Here is a 23263-nt window from a genome sequence, read left to right as displayed (position 1 = left end):
TACACTTTTCTGGTGTTCTTTACACACATTTTCATCTTTCAGCATACCGTTTTACACTGTTAATGTACTAAAATAGATATGGATAAATAAAAGAAGGCAGACATGTGGCCACAAGTCCGATGACACGACTACAAAGTCGATCATTGAACTGCAGCCTAAAGGGTCCAGGTGCCAACTGCACATGTGGACACTCTTCTGCCTGAACATGGAGTTCGTTATGGACAATCCATGATGAGCACAGAAGTCCAATGACATAACATCACTCGGATTTATTTTAGAGAATGGTCTGTTCCTCCTAATCACCCCCCTCCAGGTCTCACTGTCATTGCCCATGTGTGCCTTGAAGTCTCCCAGCAGAACAAGGGAGTACCTAGAAGGATAGCTCTCCAACACCCCATCCAAGGAGTCCAATAAGGGTTGGTACTCTGATCTGTTGTGCGATGCATAAGCACAAACAACAGTCAGGACCAGTCCCCCCACCCGAAGGCAGAGGGAGGCTACCTACCAGAATAAACCCCAATGGACAGGCACCAAGTCAAGGGGCAATGAGTATGCCTACATCTGCTCAGCAGAATTTATTTAATCTCGCTGGACCTGACTGAAGGGGACAGAAAAAGGATAATAGTGCACAAAAGAACAAATAAGAGTAGAAAAAAGATGGATAACAGATAAAAGGCAACAACCTTTCAATCCAACCTAACACATGTACAAAAACACAAGAGAGAAAACAGAAAACAAAGCTGTCAATAATCAGGAGTTTCTAAAAACATAACTAAAAAAACAGAACAAAACAAAACAATAGTAGCTCTTAGTGTATCAACCCACTGGACAACTCAGTGACTGCGTCAGCATGCGGAGAACGAGGAATGCTGAGTGATCAGAGAAGTTTGTTCATGAAAATGCAACCACGCCTCTACGGAGACTAGAAACCCAGGCAATCAGCGGCAATCCCGGAGCATGAACCCCAGTCACCGCACCACAAAGACCAACCAGACCCACCCAAAGGTTGGCAGAGGAAGGACCCAGCCAGAGGCAGGGTCCATGAGCCTTCCAGCCGCACGTCGACCACTCCCTCTTCCTCCCCTCACCCACGCTCGTACATTCTCACCCCCATCCCCTCAACCACCCCATACATCCATATCAATGTTTTTAAGATTGCAAAGAGTGCATCACTGTACTCTTCATAAGACACCACAGTTGTGAGGCGGAGCTTTGACATTTTGCTGTGAAAGCTGTTCTCAGAGAAGTCATACCTTTCACTCACATATTTCTCTGCTCTTTCATAGAACTGAATGAAATCAGCCTCACATTTCTTTGCCAAATCTGGGCTACCTGTCTGCCTTTCACAGCAAAACCAAAAAAAAAAAACGTCCTTTAGCATCCTCTCAAGTTTCCCTTTAAGTTCAGTCATCACTTTAAACACAGATTATATGGTAAATGATTTAGCCTCAAGTGCTTCAATCCAGACTGAGAAGACCTTCAGACTGTGACTGAGGAAGAGGAACTACATCTCAGACACTTCAGTACTGTCGTCTGCAAAGCACTTCCACAAAATCTTAAGACATTCTTTGTCACCCAGGCTCTGAAAATAGTTAGTCAGGGGCTTCCAACACAGTAGCATTCGGTCGATAGACGGCAGCAGAGACAGCCACCTTGTTATGACGTGCCACAGCAGGTTGAACTCATCCACCTCCACAAAACTTCCTCAGCTAGGATGTTCTTCCAAGACACTAGAATGGCTACACACCTTTAACACAACATTTTCAATGTCCAGATCCAAATTGTCAGCCACATATCTTGTGGCTTTGTGCAAAATGTGTGCTAAACAGTTTGCAGCAGGAATGTAATTTTGAGTTATTTTGAGCTCTTGATAAACACTGTTTTCCATAGTTAACATTGGTGTTGTTTGCTGGTCATGCTGACATTTTTTGCAAATCCAGACCAGACATCTCCAGTTTTGACAGCAGCTGATTTCTTATAGCTTTCAATGTCTCGTTACTGTCACTGTAAAAATAAAGCAGAGCATGCTGCATGCCCTACTCAAAATGAAAATATTCGCAGGTTACCGCTTTAGCTATCGGTGAGTTATTGTGGATCTCTCGGTCAACTTTTATTTCACAGTCTACACTCCTGCATGACTAGTGATGCTTAGATAAACTTCCTAAAATAAAGGAAGTTCTGCAGCGGGGGGGTTACGTCCAAGGGACACCTGGGTCCATGATTTGTCATCACCATAGGGGTGTTTTGACAACAAGTTGCTATTTTTAAAACCTATAAGGAATATTGGATCCATTTTAAACTGTAATACGAGTCAGAAATAAATAGAATGACGTGTGTGGCTGGAACATCAGGGTGGGTACTGTGCCACAGGGGTGGCTGTCTGGGGAGGCCTGGTCCTTTTGGTCATGGTGTGGGCCCTCTACCTTGTGCAGGTTGGGGGGTTGCCTCTGGGCTCTTGGTGCTCAGGGCCCTTCGCTCTGGCTGCGCTGGTTGGCCAGTGCCTGGTGGGGTCGACGGCTGCCAATCTTGGCCATTTATCTTTTTATTTTTTATTCATTTATTTTTTATGGGTGTGTCATTTGGACTTTGGTTGTTGTTGTGATACATGTTGTTTTTGTCTTGGTTATGTTTTTTAGGAGCTCCTAATGACTGTCAGCTTAGTTTTCCTGTAAAAGCTATAAGAAATTATCTTTTTCTCTACAGGTGTAGCAGTTGGTTGTCTGGTGTTAAGTTGAATTGAAGGATCGTTGCTTCTATCCACTGTATCTTTGTCTTTACTTCATTTTTTTCCACATTCCTTTTTACTTCTCTCCATTACTGTCCTTTTTTATTTTCTTTATTTATTTATTTTTTTCTATCCCCTCAAGTCAGGTCCAGCAAGATTGCACAAATTCCATAATCCAAACTAAATAAGATAAAACAATATATTTACAAATAAAGAAATTTAAAAAATTAGATTATCAAAAGCTACCCATAAAGCTCCTCTTAGCAGAGCAAATTTGTTCCACATAAACAAGCAAAACACGAATGTTTCTATCTTTACCATCATGGTAAAGAAATGATGACTCTGGATTGATTTTCAGGTGAATGAAGCCAGTTAGAGTGTGCCTACATGCACATGCATGCACATGTATGTCTGTGGCATTGGGGTGAAACGTTGTGTGCAGCGCAGAAAGCGTGTGGAGAGAAATTAGACACTGTGGTGTAGATAAGATAAATAACATCAGGTTGCATCTTGCAGATGGTAAGTGAGCCGGTGACATCTCAACTTTAAGCAGTTTATATTTAGATGTCATCTCGTGGTAATCCTCCATCTTATATAGAAAATGTATTTCTTGATTAACAAGAAGCTAGAACTTAAAAGATTAATTTGCAAACCAAATTGCAATATTGGGCAGAAAAATCATACGTATAAGGAGAAATCACACAGTGTCACACAAACATCAGAATGAGCTCTAACTAAACAAGACGTGTCAAAGTGGAAGTTTGTCTTTGCACATAGTTATTTTTAAACATGCTCAGTTTCTTACCATAAAAAGTATAAAAATTTTGTAGTATAATGCAAAATTTACTTTTTATTTATTTTATTTTTTATCTATTCTATGCCCTTTACATACAAACACTTAAACAAATAGGATTTTTCATGTTCTTCTTCATTTACTATCTACAGATCACCACAGAAAAAAAGAGGCCCCCAAAAATTTACCCTTTTATTACATTTACATATCAAAGAGGCTTTAATAATTAATTGTAAACTTAATATTTGATTTAGCTTCTTTAGTTTCTTGATTCAGACTATTCCATAAACTGACTACATCATATCGCAACAACACATTTGATCTGAAAATGGTTTAATAAATATCTCTCATCCTTTAGAATGACAATTATTTTATGTTTATTCAAATATTTGTAGAATATTGATTGATAAACATTTTATATGAGTTTTATAAATTAGTTTCACAACACAGTAATTAACTACATATTAAAATTTTGATAAGTGTACATTTAGAAATAATGGGCTGGATGGATTGGTATACATTCGTCTAGTTATTTCAGGGAATTCTTCAGCAGACATTTCATTAACTTTGTGTGTTGAAACATCACCTGCAGAAACTGACTTTACCTGGAGTAAAGTTGCTTCACCCTGCTGGGCTTCAGACAGTCTCCTACATGTCTGTAATGTACCACTGCATGTGGCCGTGGAGCGAGAGGCAGACTTTTATTATTATGTTATTATGTTTTGTGAATCCATCTTTTATTTCAATGAGGCTTTTTGACAGTTGACCTTTTGCTCGCTGTAGATCCGCCCTGCTATGTTACATAATTGTTGATGAGACCAACACAACTCCACAGTCTCTCTACACTACAGTATGTTGGTCTCTCGGGATCCAGGCTGCAGGATCTGCAGAGTGACAATGAGTTTAATTGCTTTTCTGAACCAGGGGTAAAACAGAGCATAGATCAGTGGGTTTAGACAGGAGTTAAAATAAAACAGAAAGGCAAAAAATATTGCAACTGTATGATTCTTCATGTTAACATCAACAAAAGAGTAACAGTAATATGGGCATAAACATGATAAATATACGATGACAAGAATACCAAGAGTCCTGGCTGCTTTCAGCTCAGATTTCTTTGATAAAGTCACTGCATGGTGGACTGTAACAGCTGTAATGTGAGAGCGCATGGCGCGAGCCTGAGACACAGCCACCACAAATACTCTCATGTACAGAACTATGATCGCAGTAACTGGAAATGTAAAGGTAACAATGATATCAACAGTGACTGTAATATAGTTGTATTTAAGCACACATTCTCCAAAGCAGGAATTACCTGTGCCTGGTTGAATCAGTTCAACTCTCATGTAAAAAATAGTGAAAACAAAAGAGCAAAGCCAACAAAAACAAACACAGTATTTGGCTCTTCTTAAAGTGATTATTTTGGAGTAATGCAGAGGGTAACAAATAGCCGTGTAACGGTCACATGATATAATAACAATTGTGCTGATTGAAGTAGTGAGAGTTTGACCGGCCACATACCAATATAAAGTACACACGGTATCACCAAATATCCAGCAGGATGTGGATCTAAAGATTTCTCCTGGCATCAACACAAGACCTACAAGTAAGTCAGAAACAGCCAGAGAGAGGATGAGGATGTTAGTAGGTGTGTGAAGCTGCCTGGAAGGAGACAGAAAAACATTAATTACCCACAAACTATATAAAAATACCTGCAATGAAAAATTTACACAATCAAATTATGTCAATATAACCATGTAACATTATTCATATAATTAAAGTTTAGATTCTACTTAGAAGTTAATCTCTACCTGAAGTGGGAGACTGAGATGATGACGAGCAAGTTGATGGCTATGGTGGTCAGAGAGATGAAGAACAGCAAGAGTTTCAGGAGCACAGTTTCAGACCAGCGACGTGTCGGCTTCCTGCAGGACATGTTGAATAGTTGTGGAAAGCAGAGTTCAGCTCCGTCCTGGAGCTCCATCATCAGACAGCTGCAGCTCCAGCAGCTCTCTGACCTAAACTCTGTCCTAAAGCTGATTTATCTTTTCCAATCGTCCCTCCTCTCTCCACCTTTACTCTCTGTAGAATACTGTCATCACTCTTACCTCACTTTACACAACTTTTTGTTGTCTTGGAAACCAATTCACTCCATTCCATCTCCTGGTATGACTATGTCTATGCAGGGAAATAACTGTTGGTATATTACACATTACAAACAAATAAAGAATCATGAAAGAAACTAAATAATAAGATAACTCTATAAACCCATATTAAAGTGAATCAGCAGGGTTTTGGGTAAGATTAAGAAATAAAAAACTTTCACCTTCAACAATAACATTACAGCTTTCCAAATTTGGTACCGTGTAACAGAAAGATGTGTTTGTGTCTTGTGTGGCCCTTCTACTTCCTGGTTAGAGAGCCAATCATGTTTCAGCACCAGATAGTACCTGACAATCTGAATGAATGAATGAATGAATGAATGAATGAATGAATGAATGAATGAATGAATGAATGAATGAATGAGACTTTATTGTCATTGCAACAGGTGCAAAGAAATTCAGACATTCACAACATAAGAAACACATTGCAAGGGGGAGAGGGGTCTCCCAACGCAGCTAAGTGAGGACGCTGCTGAACTCCCGACCTGCCTCCCGGGAGTGCCACCCAAGGCAGTGAAGTCATGGGGGATGTGTGTCTGTAATAGTGTACATGAGTGTACATGAGTGTGCTTGCTTGTGTGCGTGCATGTGTGCGTGCATGTGTGCATAGTAAGTTTAAATAGTAAGTGAGCCTGTGAACTTTCTCCCAGTTCCTTTCTCCAGTCCAGCACACAGGCACACACCGGCACAGAAATCCTGCAGCTTGCCAGTGGCCGCCGACAGTGTCCGAATTTTGCGATACACAGGAAACCGCCCGCTCCAAACAGCAGAAACCCAGTTATCATGAATCCAAATGTAGATGTCCTCTGCATCCTCAATAGAAAGGATTGACAGACACATGACCTTCCACACCCTCCAGGAATCCATCACGTATCCTGTCGCGAACGTTCCAGCGGGACAAGCGGGCTCCCCTACACCCGTTTCTCGGTTCGAATGAATTTGGTCAGTTGCATTGAGAGAACAGCTGATCAGATCCATGGTTCAAGATGGTTCAGATTTAGAACAGAAATGCAGAGAGAGGCTCAGATAAGACAGGACAAGTAGCAGGATGGAATGTGGGGAGGGAGAGAGAAGAAAAAGCAAGAGCAGGAAGAAAGAGCATTCAAAAAAACAGAGTAAAGTTTGTTTGGAGTAATATGAATGTGCATTCAAACCCTATCAGTGCTACAGCCCCCATACAGCCACCAGAGTAAACAAGCACATTGTACGTTAGCATGTTAATGTAAATAATATCCATTACTTGCATATGGGATAGGTCCAGCTTTCCCGCAACCTTAAATATGTTGCTCTAATTAAACGGTATTAAAAAAAAAAGAATGAATGAATGAGTGTTTGGCTTGATAATTTCATTTAGAATACACAGCTAGATCCTAAAATGCCAATCCATCCATCCATCCATCCATCTATCCATCCATCCATCCATCCATCCATCCATCCATCCATCCATCCGTCCATCCATCCATCCATCCATCCATCCATCCATCCATCCATCGTCATGAGGGCGGAGGGCGGTTGTTTTCCTGCAGGAAACTCATAGTGATGTGGAGAATGATGTAGACTGGGGTTTCTGATGGAAGGGTCAGTATGTTTTGTCTCGTGGAACAAACTTCTCAGCCAGTTGCTGTTCTTTTCTTTCCAGCTCTTAATGTTAACATTAATTCCACCGCAGAGCTTGTCACCAGCAGAGTTTTAGTAGTTAGAGCACAAAATCAGAATATTTTCCTGTGTTTTCTTAATGTATACACTCCAAACTTGGGAGATGAAAGACTTGTCATTTGTAACCAAGTCAGAACCTTTCTGAAGCAGTGTGATCAGAGTGTGTAGTCATGGGGGGAGACTGGAACCATACTGTCAATTTTGCTTTGGACAGGAAGGGATTAGAACCTCATCTCCAGTCATTCACATCTTAGATGCTCTCAGAGCTGAGCCTGGCTCTTACTGGCATTTTAATATTAAGTTGCTACAGGACAGTTCCTTCTGCCAGAAAATTCAGGACTTCTGGGGGATTTGGAGGGGGAAGAAGGGGGATTTCCAGTCTCTCAGTCAGTGGTGGGAAGTGGGTAAAGCCCAGATGAGGGTCTTCTGTCAGCAGTTCACTAGTCACTCTACAGTTAGAATTAAAGAGGTCATTAGCAAGTTAGAAAAAGAAATTCAGAGTCTGGAAGACAGTATTTTAGTTTCAAACATCACTGGAAGTGATACCCTTCATCAGAAGAGGAAAGAGCTGAGTTCTTTCCTCCATGAGAGAGCTAAGGGAGCTCTGGTCAGATCTGGGTTCACCACAGTTAGAGACATGGACTGCTGGTGGCCAGATGACCTCAGGCCGGGCTCCAGGGCTGGACGGACTGCCTTCTGACTTTTATAAACACTTTTGGAGCTTCCTGGGAACGGACTTGTTCGAGGTGCTAAAAGAATGTTCCCGGAATGGATTTCTGCCTTTTTTACTGCCATCACGCTGTTCTTTCGCTGCTACGTAAAAAAGGTGATTTGACTTTAGTTGAAAACTGGAGACCTGTTGCTTTGCTGTGTACAGACTATAAACTTTTATCCAACGTTCTTGCTAACAGATTGAAACACATTTTGGGATTAATCATTTACAGGGATCAGTTATATGGAATACCGAACACATCAATTATGGACAATCTTTTTCTGAAGAGGGACTTGTTTGATGTTTGTAAATTGTTTGGTTTGGATGTAGGTTTCATTTCTCTGGATCAGGTGAAGGCCTTTGATCGAGCTGATCATGGTTTTCTTGTTTCCACTTTAAGAGCATTTGGTTTTGGGGATGGTTTTGTTTCCTTACAGACTTTGCTATATAAAGATGTTGCTTGTTTGTTTAAAGTGGGTGAGGGGCTGAGCTGTCCAGTTCTGGTTATGCTAATGACATCACGGTGCTGGTCAAGAATCAGAGGGATGTGGATTGTCCTAGGAGCAGTCTAGACTCATATGTTCAGGCTCAGGTCAACTGCAGCAAGAATGAAACTGTACTTGTTGGACAGTGGGCTGACAATCTCATTCCTGTTCTGCCTGAACGCCTCAGTTGGGGGAACCAGGGGTTGAAGGTTTTGGGTGTTTATTTGGGGAGTGAGGGTTTTCAGAAAAAGAAATGGGAGGGTGTCACGGAGAGAGTGTGTGCTAGGTTGTCCAACTGGAAGTGGTTGCTGCCTCAGCTGTCCTATAAGGGAAGGGTTCTAGTGGCTAATAATTTGGTCGCCTCAACCCTCTGGCACAGATTGATTGTGCTGCCATGTTACCTCCCCAGGGACGTATGACGGCTGGTGATTATTACGAGCTGGGGCTCGTTGGATATGCAAAGGCCGGGTCCTGATTCCTCCTTGGACTGGCTGACTTTGGTGCCTCTCACTCTCTCTGCCGCAGATTGGCGCTACATCCAGCCAGGGCCGGTTCTAGGAATGCATACATGAGGGGGCAGGCATAAATTTGAAGGGGGCATTATGAGTACATACTTCAGCATTTTCTTGTTGTTGTTTTTTAAGTGTTTCTTTAACGGAACTGTGCTGTTAGTGGAGTCCAACTTCAAAGAAATGGATTGCACTTTGTCAGGCCTCTACTCTAAGACCTGTCCAGCTTGGGTGTCCCACCTGAAACCAAAGCTCCTGCTGGTATAGCTCTTAGAGTCACTGAGGCACGCAAACCCCCTGACCACAATAAGGTGGCAATCCCTCAGGGGGGGAACAGAAAATATCAATAACAAAATGAAGTAAGAAAAAAGAAAAGAATGATCCATTATCAAAGCTTTAACAACCAACAAAATAACAATTGCCCTATTGGACAGCCATTAGATGTCTAAGCATTTTGAATAAATTTGAAACTAATAACAATAAACTCAACTATCTGTGTGTTTGTTTCTGTCTGTATATAGACCATAATGATTAAAGAATCATAACTATTAAGCACAACAATAACAGAGCAAAAAATTAAACCCCCTACCAAAATAAGACAGTGAACCTTCAGGGGGAAATAATGATAATAATAAATGAAAATGAGTAAAAACTAAATGATCCTTCATCAAAATTTTAAGAACCAACAAGGCATACATGAAGCTCTGAGCTGAACTGCTGAAAGCAGCGGGAATGTAGAGTGAAACTTTCTGTTATTTTTTTCTTCAAACTAGCATGCTGAACTAAAGGCTGGGCGGAGCTTGAGGGGTCTCATATGCGCAGCTCGTTTTCCCTCAGTCTGTATTGTACCGAGGAGGCAGTCACATCTATGGCCCGTGCGTGATTGATCACTGCTCCTACTAACAGGCGTAGACACGTTTAAATAGAACAGAAACAAACCCCAGTTGACAGAATAGATGCAATAAATACGTCTGTTATTATAAGTATTTATTCAGTATCGCTACAACACATTTAACAGAGCTTTACTCTATAAGTTTTACCGCTGGAGCTCAGCAGCCGCTCTCTCTACGAGGGGGAGAAATATGACACCGCAAGATCAGGCTGTATGTCAACTCATTTGCATACTAAACACTGATTGGTTGTTTTCTGTGGTGGTGGGAAGGACTTGTTGAAGACAGTACAATGGATCCTGTGAAGCTCCGACACACAGAGTTCAGTACAGAGGGGAGAGAGCGTTTGGAGAGATTTGCCCATTTCGGCGCATTTGATTGAGGGGGCAGAATGTTTGTTTGAGGGGGCACTGCCCCCTCTTGCCCCTGCGTAAAGCCGGCCTTGCATCCAGCCAATCACTGTGCAGCTTAGGGAGGTCCTGGAGTTAAAGGACAGCTGCAGGGATCATTCGGGAGGGAGAGGCAAGACTGTGTGGCTTGTCCTCCCTTCACATTTGGAGGGAGAGGCAGGACTGTGTGGCTTGTCCTCCCTTCACCTTCGGAGGGTGAAGCTAGACTGTGTGCTGCTTCCCCTCACCTCATATTCGGAGATCTGGGCAAATAGGAAGCCTTTTGTGAGTTGGAATGTTTGAGTGTGTGCAGCAGGACGAATTCTGCCTGCTTGTGTGTTCGAAGTGAGGGACGGTAAAACAGTCTGTTTAGGTTGGCTTAACTTTGTTCCGGTGGGGGAACGTTTGGGCACAGTCTAGATTTGGAGCAATGTCTTCGTTTGTGTGTGTGCTTCCATTTTCGGTCACATTTGTGTGGCTTTTGTATATGGTTTCCTTATTTAACCTTTTGTTTTTCTTTCAGCAGTTCTGCTAACCCCAACACTCGGATTTAAGTTAAGTTCCTGTCTTACCCCCTTTATTTTTATTCCCTTCACAATAAAATGACGTTTTCCACCTTCACAACTGCCTGTGACTGTCCTTTGTGTTACGTCCCTCTCATACCCCTATATTTGGTCATTACATGCCGCCACCAGAAGGCCTGCTTGAGGACGTACAGAAAACACTTGTGGACTTTTTCTGGTCTGGGCATCATTGGCTGAGAGCGGCGGTCCTGTATGTCTCGGTCCAGGAGGGGGGGCAGGGCCTGATTGACATCATCTTTTGTGTGACAGCCTTCAGACTACAGACAGCCCAGAGGCTTCTCTATAGTTTTTGATCACCTTGAATGGACACCACCTGTTTGTTGCTGAGGAAGGCAGGGGGCTGTGGCTATGACAAACATTTGTTCCTGCAACCACAGCCTCTGGATCTGACAGGCTTGATACCTTTCTACCAGTCAGATTTAATTTCTAAAGAACATTTTACACTGGAACTGGAAGAATTTTTAAATAACAAAACAAAAACAATGGACTCTCAGTCTTATTTACAATGAATGAAAACCAAACACAACTAAAAACAATAAGAATGATAAATAATAAAGTCTCTGTTCTGTATAAAATTGCCCTTCAAAAAATATGTAAAAAAATATATTACACATAGGGCTCAGACAGGGAAAAACGTCAAAACTGCCAGTTAGTGCCACTGTATAAAAAAAAAATAGAAAAACATACTGCGCACCATTGCTGTTTGTGAAGCTGAAATATCTTCCCTCATCACTGTGTGTCAGACTGATCTATGAGCAGTGAGTGAACCATCTTTTCCACATATGCTGTGACACTGGCCCAAAATAATATGGCCGACTGGGAATCCTCCAGAACCTCATGATTAGCTGGCATTGCTCTTGATGTGTATTTCAGCGTGAGAAAATGGAGGTTTAGTGTGAGAGTGTGAGAAGCCACTCAAATGCACGAGTCTCACGGCTGATGCGCGAGAGTTGCCAGCCCTGTAAAACAGATATAGCATAACGGCTCGCTCAGGTTAGTGGTTCATCATGGTCTCGTGCTGCAACAGGCTGCTGTCAAGTATGACATGAGAGAGATCACTCCCCAAGTAACAAGGGCGTTCTGTCAAGATACTCCAAAGTGAAACCTATTGTCATACGCAGTCTATGGTAAAGTAAGAACAAAAAACGAATGAAAATTATTACGGCCGGCAAACTTGTGGCACTTATTTTTTCTTACCATGCAGTTAACTGACTTATTGCTTATCACGACAGGCCTATGTAGGAGGTAATGTAGAACTTTTGTGTGCAATTAAAATTCATTGTGTGCAGGCCTACTCTATTTTTCTCTGTGGCATTTTTACTGTGTTGTCGTGCACCTCTGAAAATTCTTCGTTTGAAGGGGTATATAGCCCTACCACCTACCTCTACCCCTCTGTCTTAAAAGAAGTTGGGACACCCTACCAAAACAAAGGAGCAGGGCTAGGTGGTAGGACCAAGGGGTGAAATGGGATTTAGCCTTGATGTTACCGCAGACCCACAACTCAGTTATGCAGTAAGAAATAAGCTCTAGATCCTAAGCTTTTATAGTACTGTAGGCTGCAGTTTGAGGACTGCAGCCACAGTCTTGGGACCCTCATTTATAACATCCCTTTTTACACTTTTCTGGTGTCATTTACACACATTTCATCTTTCATCATATAATTTTACACTGTTAATGTGCCACATTAGATATGGATGAATAAAAGAAAGCAGGATCTACCATTGCTCACAAACAGGATCCAAATATACTTAAACTCTTCTGCTTGAGGCAAATACTCATTCCCAACATGGAGGCAGTACTTCAACCATTGCTGATTGACAACTATGAGCTTAGCCTTGAAGCTGATTTATGCTTTTATAGGTACTTAAATAGTTATATCTGTGTTAAACAAGTCAAACATCGCTGCCCACACACTCCCATGTATCCTTTGTGTTGGCATGGTTGTTGTGTGATACATTCACTAGAGGACAGTGCAGAGTTTAAAGTTCACCTTGTTCGGATGTCAGTTTCAAATGGTAGCAAACATTGCAATGGTGGTGATGATGGAAATGTACATTCTTTGGAAGAATACACAATGAAGCAGTGCACAAGACGACAGTGGTCTGTACGGCCATCAGATACATAGCAGCTTTTTCTTTGTTTCAAACAGTCAGGACCATTCGCCCCACCCGAAGGCGGAGGGAGGCTACCCTCTCATCTACCGGGGTAAACCTCAATGTACAGAAACCAAGTCAAGGGACAATGAGTATGCCCACACCTGCTTGGCGCCTCTCTTTGGGAGCACCTCCAAAATGAAAGAGGGTCCAGTCCTATTTGAGGACAGTCGCTCAAGAGCCCAAGCTGTGCGTCGAGGTGAGTCCAACTATACCTAGCCAGAACCGCTCAACCTTGTGCACCAGCTCGGGCTCCTTCCCCCTGTGTTGTGCCGAACAAATTTTCTTTGCTAAGGTGAGCTTTATGGGTATATGTCACCCTATAATCATCATATTTTTATTAATGATTTATTTTTTAATCTTATTAATTTATGTTGATTTACAAAATGTATGTTATCGCTGGACCTGAGTGGAGGGGACAGAAAAAAGGAGAATAGTGAACAAGAGTAAAAACAAAAGGGAAAAGACAACAGATAAAAGGCAACAACCCTTCAATCCAACCTAACACCAGACAACCAGCTGCTACACCTGTACAGACACACAACGGAGAATTTCCTATAGCTTTAACAAGAAAACAAAGCTGACAATCATCAGGGTCTTCTAAATACAACATAGTTTTTAGTGTATGAAGCCAGTGCACAACTCAGTGACCGTGTCAGCATGCAGAGTAAGAGGAATGAGGAGTGATCAGAGATGAGTGTACAAATGCAATGATGCTTCTACTAGAGACAGACTCGTTTCCCGGGTGATCAGCAGCAATCCTTGAGCACGAGCCTCAGTCAACCCACCACGAAGACCATCCCGGACCCACCCAGAGGTTGCCAGAGGAAGGTTCCAGCCAGAGAAATGAATCGCCCGCTGCTGGATTCTTCATCTCTTGACAACATTAGACGCCTTATTTGATGGTCCATCATTAATATTCCCATCATGCAGAGCATGAAGCCGCTTTGCTTTACATATTAGCTTTGTGGTGCTGTTGTTTTCCTCTTTCTATTTTTTGTGGATTTTCTTTTGTTGTTGTGTGGGGCTAAAGTAACATGTAACTGTCGCAGACGGTTGCATCACATCGATCCCTCCTCGCTCATGTGTGAATGCAAAATGAAACAGTTCCCCTGGAGAAGGGCAGTTCATAGAACTAAATTCGATGGGGGACAGTTCTGCGTTCATGTAGAAAATGTATTTCTTGATTAACAAGAGGCTGGAATTGTAAAGATTAAATTGCAAAACAAATCGCAATTACAAGACTGGTCAGACAAATTGCAATTAGATTTTTTCCAAATCATTCAGGCCTAACTTCAGGTCAGGTTTAAAATATCTTTCCAGACACACATGTATCACCAGTGTCACTACACCAGTTTGCAGTAAATATTAAAGTTGGTTCCTAATTAGTCATCCTTTAAAAATATTGACATTTGACTCCATATTTGTAGAAGATACTAATTTCCCATGCATCTAACTACCACTGTGTTTATCAACATGATGTTAGCCTGAAGCTACATAGCAGTGCTAATCTAGTTATATGACAGCACTAGATTAGTTTTTAAGATAATGTGGTGAAACCACATGTGGTGGAAAATGATGTACCAAGAGTCTCAGTGAGACGGATCCACTCATGAGTTTTAGTTTTAAAAAAATCATATGCATAAGAAGAAATCACACAGTGTGACACAAACATCAGAATGAGGTCTAACTAAACAGAGCATGTGTCCATCTTTTATCTACAGGTACTGGGAAAAGGGAGGAGGTTCCAGAAGGGAGGTGGCTAGAGTGGTAGTCTTCTTGCCCAAGGGTTGCCAGATCAATCCTTGCCTCAAGGTGGCCTTGAGCAAGACACTGAACCCCTAGTTGCTCCTGATGGGTCGTGGTGAGTGCCTTGCATGGCGTCCCCCGCCGTCAGTGTGTAAATGGGTGAATGCCACTTATAATGTAAAGCGCTTTGAGTAAAAGCGCTTTATAAATACAGACCATTTACCATTTATTTAGGGACTCCACATAAGTTCAGCTTTTTAAGCTTTTCACATTACGGCTGAAAATAAACTATAATGATGCTCAAAGAGTATTTCAGTATCCAAGTTACTTGGTGCTGAATAATTAACATTATCCAATTTTTTTAAAAAGGTCAAAATTTCTTTTACAAATAATATTTTACTTCTGTAGTCATATACAGTGCTGCGTATTTAGTATAAATGCTGGTTTGCTATGAATCAACCAGATCCCTCAGGTCATCAGGGTCAGGTCTACTTTCTGTTCCCAGAGTCAGAACTAAATGTGGAGAGGCAGCGTTCAGTTTTTATGCTCCTCACATGAGGAACAAACTCCCAGAAAACTGCAGGTCTGCTGCAACTCTTAGCAGTTTTAAATCAGGGTTAAAAACTTTTCTATTTGGTTCCTTTTATCAGAACAACTGTTAAATTCCTCACACTGGAACTTTTATTTTAGGCCTTTTAACCAATTTTGTGCCTGTTTTTATGTAATTTCTTTTATTTCTTTTAAAGTTTGTTTTTGTTTTTAATGCACTTTTTATTGCTTCCTGCACCCCACTGTAATGCTTTTAATCAGGGGTACCCATGTTCGGTCCTCGAGATCCACCATCCTCCAACTTTTAGATGCAACCTTCTCCAACACACTTGAATCAAATGTCATCTGCATGTCATTCAGCTCTACAGAGGCCTGGTAATGAGCCAGTCATTTGATTCAGGTGTGTTGGAGAAGGGTTGCAACTAAAAGTTGCAGGATCGTAGATCTTGAGAACCGGACTTGGGCACCCCTGCTTTTAATGGTTAATGTAAATATCTTTTGTCATGCGTGCTCCATCCTCTCAGGTGCACTCCACATCTGCACCTGGTCATCTGTGTATATATACTCCCTGCACAGACTGCTACATTTCTGGATCTGCCTGACAATTTTGAATTGTCTTGTTGCTATACAAATAAATTTGCCTTGCCTAAATCAATATTTATTTTTATTTATTTAATTTATTTTATACCCCTTACGTATGACACTTAAACAAAATGGGGTATAAAGAAAAAAAAAAACTTTTATAATCTGCCCCCAAATACAAATTAATTACACCAAAAATGTAATAAAATATAACCAAAAAAAATTGATGTGGACCAACATGCTTTATATTTCCAACAGATGTTTAGTTTTACACCTAATTTGCTATCTACAGATCTTCATAGAGTAAAACAGACCAAAACAGATAAACTCTTTTATTAGATTTTCTTTTCAAAGCAGCTTTAATAACTTATTTTAAAGACAGTATTTCATTCATTTCTTTGGTTTATTTATTCAGATTGTTCCATAAACTGAGCGAAACACATCATTCTCAACAGTTTTGTTCTGAAACTTGGTTTAAAATATCTCACATCTTTTAAAACAACAGCTGATTTTTCTTTTTTAAAAACTTTTTTTTTTTTTTTGATATTGATCAATAAACATTTTCTATGGGTTCTAAAAATTAACTCCAGAACACTAATTATCCACATTATAATCTGATTTAAATAAGAAATAATGGACTGGATGGATCTCTATATCTTCTTCTAGTTATTTCAGGGAATTCTTCAGCAGACATTTCATTAACTTTGTGTTGAAACATCACCTGCAGAAACTGACTTCACCTGAAGAAAGTTGCTCCACCCTGCCGGGTTGCAGACAGACTGTCTGCTACATGTCTGTAATGTACCACTGCATGTGGCCGTGGAGCGGGAAGCAGACTTTTATTATTATGTTATTATGTTTTGTGAATCCATTTTTTATTTCAATGAGGCTTTTTGACAGTTGACCTTTTGCTCGCTGTAGATCCGCCCTGCTCTGTTACATAATTGTTGATGAGACCAACACAACTCCAGTCTCTCTACACTACAGTATGTTGGTCTCTCGGGATCCAGGCTGCAGGATCTGCAGAGTGACAATGAGTTTAATTGCTTTTCTGAACCAGGGGTAAAACAGAGCATAGATCAGTGGGTTTAGACAGGAGTTAAAATAAAACAGAAATAACAAAAATGTTGCAACTGTATGATTCATCATGTTAACATCAACAAGAGAGTAACAGTAATATGGGCATAAACATGATAAATATACAATGACAAGAATACCAAGAGTCCTGGCTGCTTTCAACTCAGATTTCTTTGATAAAGTCACTGCATGGTGGACTGTAACAGCTGTAATGTGAGAGCGCATGGCGCGAGCCTGAGACACAGCCACCACAAATACTCTCATATACAGAACTATGATCACAGTAACTGGAAATATGAAGGTCAAAATTAGATCAACAGTGACTGTAATATAGTTGTATTTAGGCACACATTCTCCAAAGCAGGAATTAGCCGTGTCTGGTTGATTCAGCTCATCTTTCACATAGAACATACTGAAGACAAAAGACCAAAGCCAACAAAGACAAACACAGTATTTGGTTCTTGTTGAAGTGATTATTTTGGAGTAATGCAGAGGGTAACAAATAGCCATGTAGCGGTCAGCTGATATGAAAGCAATTGTGCTGATTGAAGTAGTGAGAGTTTGACAGGCCAGATGCCAATATAAAGCACACACGATATCCCCAAAAATCCAGCAGGATGTGTATCTAAAGATTTCTCCTGGCATCAACACAAGACCTACAAGTAAGTCAGAAACAGCCAGAGAGAGGATGAGGATGTTAGTAGGTGTGTGAAGCTGCCTGGAAGGAGACAGAAAAACATTAAGTACCAACAAATTATGTTAAAATATCAGCAATGAAAAGTTTACATAATCAAATTATGTTAATATAACCATATAACATTATTAATATACTTAAAGTTTAGATTCTACTTAGAAGTTAATCTCTGCCTGAAGTGGGAGACTGAGATGATGACGAGCAAGTTGATGGCTATGGTGGTCAGAGAGATGAAGAACAGCAAGAGTTTCAGGAGCACAGTTTCAGACCAGCGAAGTGTCGGCTTCCTGCAGGACATGTTGAATAGTTGTGGAAAGCAGAGTTCAGCTCCGTCCTGGAGCTCCATCATCAGACAGCTGCAGCTCCAGCGGCTCTCTGACCTAAACTCTGTCCTAAAGCTGATTTATCTTTTCCAACCGTCCCTCCTCTCTCCACCTTTACTCTCTGTAGAACACTGTCATCACTCTTACCTCACTTTACACAACTTTTTGTTGTCTTAGAAACCAGTTCACTCTCTAAACATCTTTTTTTATCCATCTCCGGGTTATGACTATGTCTATGCAGGGAAATAACTGCTGGTATATTACACATTACAAACAAATAAAGAATCATGAAAGAACTAAATAATAAAATAACTATATAAATCCATATTATAGTGGGTCAGCAGGGTTTTGGGTAAGATTAAGAAATAAAAAACTTTCACCTTCAACAATAACATGAATGAATGAATGAATGAATGAATGAATGAATGAATGAATAAATGAATGAATGAATGAATGAATGAATAAATGAATGAATGAATGAATGAATGAATGAATGAATGAATGAATAAATGAATGAATGAAACTTCATTGTCATTGCAACAGGTGCAAAGAAATTTTTTCCAGTACAAACCCGTCCAAGAGCAGACAACAACAACAACTTATAGAACAAACAGGATCAGGCAGACTGAGGCAACAGCCGCCGTGCAACGCGCCATTTTCACTGATGGAAAAGATAACATGAGGGAGAGTAATGGGACGAGGCTAGAAAAAAAGGTATCTCTTCATCTCATTCAGTGTAGAGATACAAAAAAACACACCTTGGTACATGAAAGCACATAATTCAGACATTCACATAAGAAACACATTGCAAGGGGGAGAGGGGTCTCCCAACGCAGCTAAGTGAGGACGCTGCTGAACTCAAGCGCCTACCTCCCGGGAGTGCCACCCAAGGCAGTGAAGTCATGGGGGATGTGTTTCTGTAATAGTGTACATGAGTGTACATCAGTGTGCTTTCTTGTGTACGTGCATGTGTGCCTAGTAAGTTTAAGTAAGTAAGTGAGCCTGTGAACTTTCTCCCTGTTCCTTTCTCCAGTCCGACACACAGGCACACACCGGCACAGAAATCCGGCAGCTTGCCAGTGGCCGCCGACAGTGTCAGAATTTTTCGATACACCAGGAAACCGCCCGCTCCAAACAACAGAAACCCAGTTATCATGAATCCAAATGTAGATGTCCTCTGCATCCTCAATAGAAAGAACGGACAAACACATGACCTTCCACACCCTCCAGGAATCCATCACGTATCCAGCCGCAAACGTTCCGCCAAGACAAGCGGGCTCCCCTACACCCGTTTCTCGGTTCGAATGAATTTGGTCAATTGCATTGAGAGACCAGCTGATCAGATCCATGGTTCAGATTTAGAACAGAAATGCAGAGAGAGGCTCAGATAAGACAGGACAAGTAGCAGGATGGAATGTGGGGAGGGAGAGAGAAGAAAAAGTAAGAGCAGGAAGAAAGAGCATTTAAAAAAACAGAGTAAAGTTTGTTTGGAGTAATATGAATTTGCATTCAAACCCTATCAGTGCTACAGCCCCCATACAGCCACCAGAGTGAACAAACACATTGTACGTTAGCATGTTATTGTAAATAATATCCATTACTTGCATATGGGATAGGTCCAGCTTTCCCGCAACCTTAAATATGTTGCTATAATTAAACAATCTAAAAAAAAAGAATAAATGAATGACTGTTTGGCTTGATAATTTCATTTAGAATACACAGCTAGATCCTAAAATGCCAATCCATCCATCCATCCATCCATCTATCCATCCATCCATCCATCCATCCATCCATCCATCCATCCATCCATCCATCCATCCATCCATCCATCCGTCCATCCATCCATCGTCATGAGGGTGGAGGGCAGTTGTTTTCCTGCAGGAAACTCATAGTGATGTGGAGAATGATGTAGACTGGGGTTTCTGGTGGAAGGGTCAGTATGTTTTCTCTCATGGAACAAACTTGTCAGCCAGTTGCTGTTCTTTTCTTTCCAGCTCTTAATTAATGTTAACATTACTTCCACCGCAGAGCTTGTCACCGGCAGAGTTTTAGTAGTTAAAGCACAAAATCAGAATATTTTCTTGTGTTTTCTTAATGTATACACTCCAGACTTGGGAGATGATGCTTGTCATTTGTAACCAAGTCAGAACCTTTCTGAAGCAGTGTGATCAGAGTGTGTAGTCATGGGGGGAGACTGGAACTGTACTGTCAATTTTGCTTTGGACAGGAAGGGATTAGAACCTCATCTCCAGTCATTCACATCTTTGATGCTCTCAGAGCTGAGCCTGGCTCTTACTGGCATTTTAAAATTAAGTTGCTACAGGACAGTTCCTTCTGCCAGAAAATTCAGGACTTCTGTGGGATTTGGAGGGGGAAGAATGGGGATTTCCAGTCTCTCAGTCAGTGGTGGGAAGTGGGTAAAGCCCAGATGAGGGTCTTCTGTTAGCAGTGCACTAGTCACTCTACAGTTAGAATTAAAAAGGTCATTAGCGAGTTAGAAAAAGAAATTCAGAGTCTGGAAGACAGTATTTTAGTTTCAAACATCACTGGCAGTGATACCCTTCATCAGAAGAGGAAAGAGCTGAGTTCTTTCCTCCATGAGAGAGCTAAGGGAGCTCTGGTCAGATCTGGGTTCACCACAGTTAGAGACATGGACTGCTGTTGGCCAGATGACCTCAGGCCGGGCTCCAGGGCTGGATAGACTACCTGCTGACTTTTATAAACACTTTTGGAGCTTCCTGGGAACGGACTTGTTCGAGGTGCTAAAAGAATGTTTCCAGAATGGATTTCTGCCTTTTTCCTGCCGTCACGCTATTCTTTCGCTGCTACCTAGAAAAGGCGATTTGACTTTACTTGAAAACTGGAGACCTGTTGCTTTGCTGTGTACAGACTATAAACTTTTATCCAACGTTCTTGCTAACAGATTGAAACACATTTTGGGATTAATCATTTACAGGGATCAGTTATATGGAATACCGAACACATCAATTATGGACAATCTTTTTCTAATGAGGGACTTGTTTGATGTTTGTAAATTGTTTGGTTTGGGTGTAGGTTTCATTTCTCTGGATCAGGTGAAGGCCTTTGATCGAGCTGATCATGGTTTTCTTGTTTCCACTTTAAGAGCATTTGGTTTTGGGGATGGTTTTGTTTCCTTACAGACTTTGCTGTATAAAGATGTTGCTTGTTTGATTAAAGTGGGTGAGGGGCTGAGCTGTCCAGTTCTGGTTATGCTAATGACATCACGGTGCTGGTCAGGAATCAGAGGGATGTGGATTGTCCTAGGAGCAGTCTAGACTCATATGTTCAGGCTCAGGTCAACTGGAGCAAGAGTGAAGCTGTACTTGTTGGACAGTGGGCTTACAATCTCATTCCTGTTCTGCCTGAACGCCTCAGTTGGGGGAACCAGGGGTTGAAGGTTTTGGGTGTTTATTTGGGGAGTGAGGGTTTTCAGAAAAAGAAATGGGAGGGTGTCACGGAGAGAGTGTGTGCTAGGTTGTCCAACTGGAAGTGGTTGCTGCCTCAGCTGTCCTATATGGGTAGGGTTCTAGTGGCTAATAATTTGGTTGCCTCAACCCTCTGGCACAGATCGATCGTGCTGCCGTGTTACGTCCTCTGGGACGTATGACTGCTGGTGATTATTACGAGCTGGGGCTCGTTGGATATGCAAAGGCCGGGTCCTGATTTCTCCTTGGACTGGCTAACTTTGGTGCCTCTCACTCTCCCTCCTGCAGATTGGCGCTACTTCCAGCCAATCACCGTGCAGCTTAGGGAGGTCCTGGAGTTAAAGGACAGCTGCAGGGATCATTCGGGAGGGAGAGGCAAGACTGTGTGGCTTGTCTCCCCTCACATTTGGAGGGAGAGGCAGGACTGTGTGGCTTGTCCTCCCTTCACCTTCGGAGGGTGAAGCTAGACTGTGTGCTGCTTCCCCTCACCTCATATTCGGAGATCTGTCCAAATAGGAAGCCTTTTGTGAGTTGGACTGTTTGAGTGTGTGCAGCAGGACAAATCCTGCCTGCTTGTGTGTTCCCAGTGGGGGATGGTAAAACAGTCCGTTTAGGTTGGGCTTAACTTTGTTCCAGTGGGGGAACGTTTGGGCACAGTCTAGATTTGGAGAAACGTCTTCGTTTGTGTGTGTGCTGCCATTTTCAGTCATGTTTTGTTAGAGTTTGGGTGTTTTGTGTTGGGCTAGGTTTAGGTTATGTGTTCTCAATTGCTCACACTTAGTTTAATGGGACTGCTTTTGCTATTAAGATATCACACCAAGTTAAGAGCACCCTTTTTGTTTGTTAAATTTGAGATGCTTTACTTGGTGGCTTTTGTATATAGTTTCCTCATTTAACCTTTTGTTTTTCTTTCAGCAGTTCTGCTAACCCCAACACTCGGATTTAAGTTAAGTTCCTGTCTTACCCCCTTTATTTTTATTCCCTTCACAATAAAATGACGTTTTCCACCTTCACAACTGCCTGTGACTGTCCTTTGTGTTACGTCCCTCTCATACCCCTATATTGGGTCGTTACATGCCGCCACCAGAAGGCCTGCTTGAGGACGTACAGAGAACACTTGTGGACTTTTTCTGGTCTGGGCATCATTGGCTGAGAGCGGCGGTCCTGTATGTCTCGGTCCAGGAGGGGGGACAGGGCCTGATTGACATCATCTTTTGTGTGACAGCCTTCAGACTACAGACAGCCCAGAGGCTTCTCTATAGTTTTTGATCGCCTTGAATGGGCACCACCTGTTTGTTGCTGAGGAAGGCAGGGGGCTGTGGCTATGACAAACATTTGTTCCTGCTCCAACTACAGCCTCTGGATCTGACAGGCTTGGTACCTTTCTACCAGTCAGATTTAATTTCTAAAGAACATTTTACACTGGAACTGGAAGAATTTTTAAATAACAAAACAAAAATAATGGACACTCAGTCTTATTAACAATGAATGAAAACCAAACACAACTAAAAAAAATAAGTAAGATAAATAATAAAGTCTCTGTTCTGTATAAAATTGCCCTTCAAAAAATATGTAAAAAAATATATTACACATAGGGCTCAGACAGGAAAAAAAGGTCAAACTTGCCAGTTAGCACCACTGTACTAAAAAAAAATAGAAAAACATACCACGCATCATTGCTGTTTGTAAAGCTGAAATATCTTCCCTCATCACTGTGTGTCAGACTGATCTATGAGCAGTGAGTGAACCATCTTTTCCACATATGCTGTGACACTAGCCCAAAATAAT

The 23263-nt window shown here is 41.5% G+C and overlaps 2 protein-coding genes across 2 annotated transcripts; both read right to left on the bottom strand.

Moving 5' to 3' along the window:
- Positions 1-4361: 4361 nt before the first annotated feature.
- LOC121650227 (trace amine-associated receptor 13c-like) lies at positions 4362-5659 on the bottom strand. The gene is made up of 2 exons (XM_042001624.1): positions 5327-5659; positions 4362-5177 (listed from the first exon to the last, which is right to left on the bottom strand). The coding sequence occupies exons 1-2, from the start codon at positions 5500-5502 to the stop codon at positions 4364-4366; spliced, it is 990 nt and encodes a 329-aa protein (XP_041857558.1). The 5' UTR covers positions 5503-5659; the 3' UTR covers positions 4362-4363.
- An 11164-nt stretch (positions 5660-16823) lies between these two features.
- On the bottom strand, positions 16824-18207 carry LOC121650225 (trace amine-associated receptor 13c-like). The gene is made up of 2 exons (XM_042001622.1): positions 17880-18207; positions 16824-17730 (listed from the first exon to the last, which is right to left on the bottom strand). Exons 1-2 carry the CDS (start codon positions 18053-18055, stop codon positions 16917-16919), a joined length of 990 nt encoding a protein of 329 aa, XP_041857556.1. The 5' UTR covers positions 18056-18207; the 3' UTR covers positions 16824-16916.
- Between the last annotated feature and the right edge of the window lie 5056 nt (positions 18208-23263).

The sequence above is a fragment of the Melanotaenia boesemani genome, chromosome 12 (assembly GCF_017639745.1).
Source record: "Melanotaenia boesemani isolate fMelBoe1 chromosome 12, fMelBoe1.pri, whole genome shotgun sequence".
NCBI classification, from domain to species: Eukaryota; Metazoa; Chordata; class Actinopteri; order Atheriniformes; family Melanotaeniidae; genus Melanotaenia; species Melanotaenia boesemani.
The sequence above is the reverse complement of the archived record's forward strand: the minus strand, read 5'-3'. Positions and strand labels throughout refer to the sequence as shown.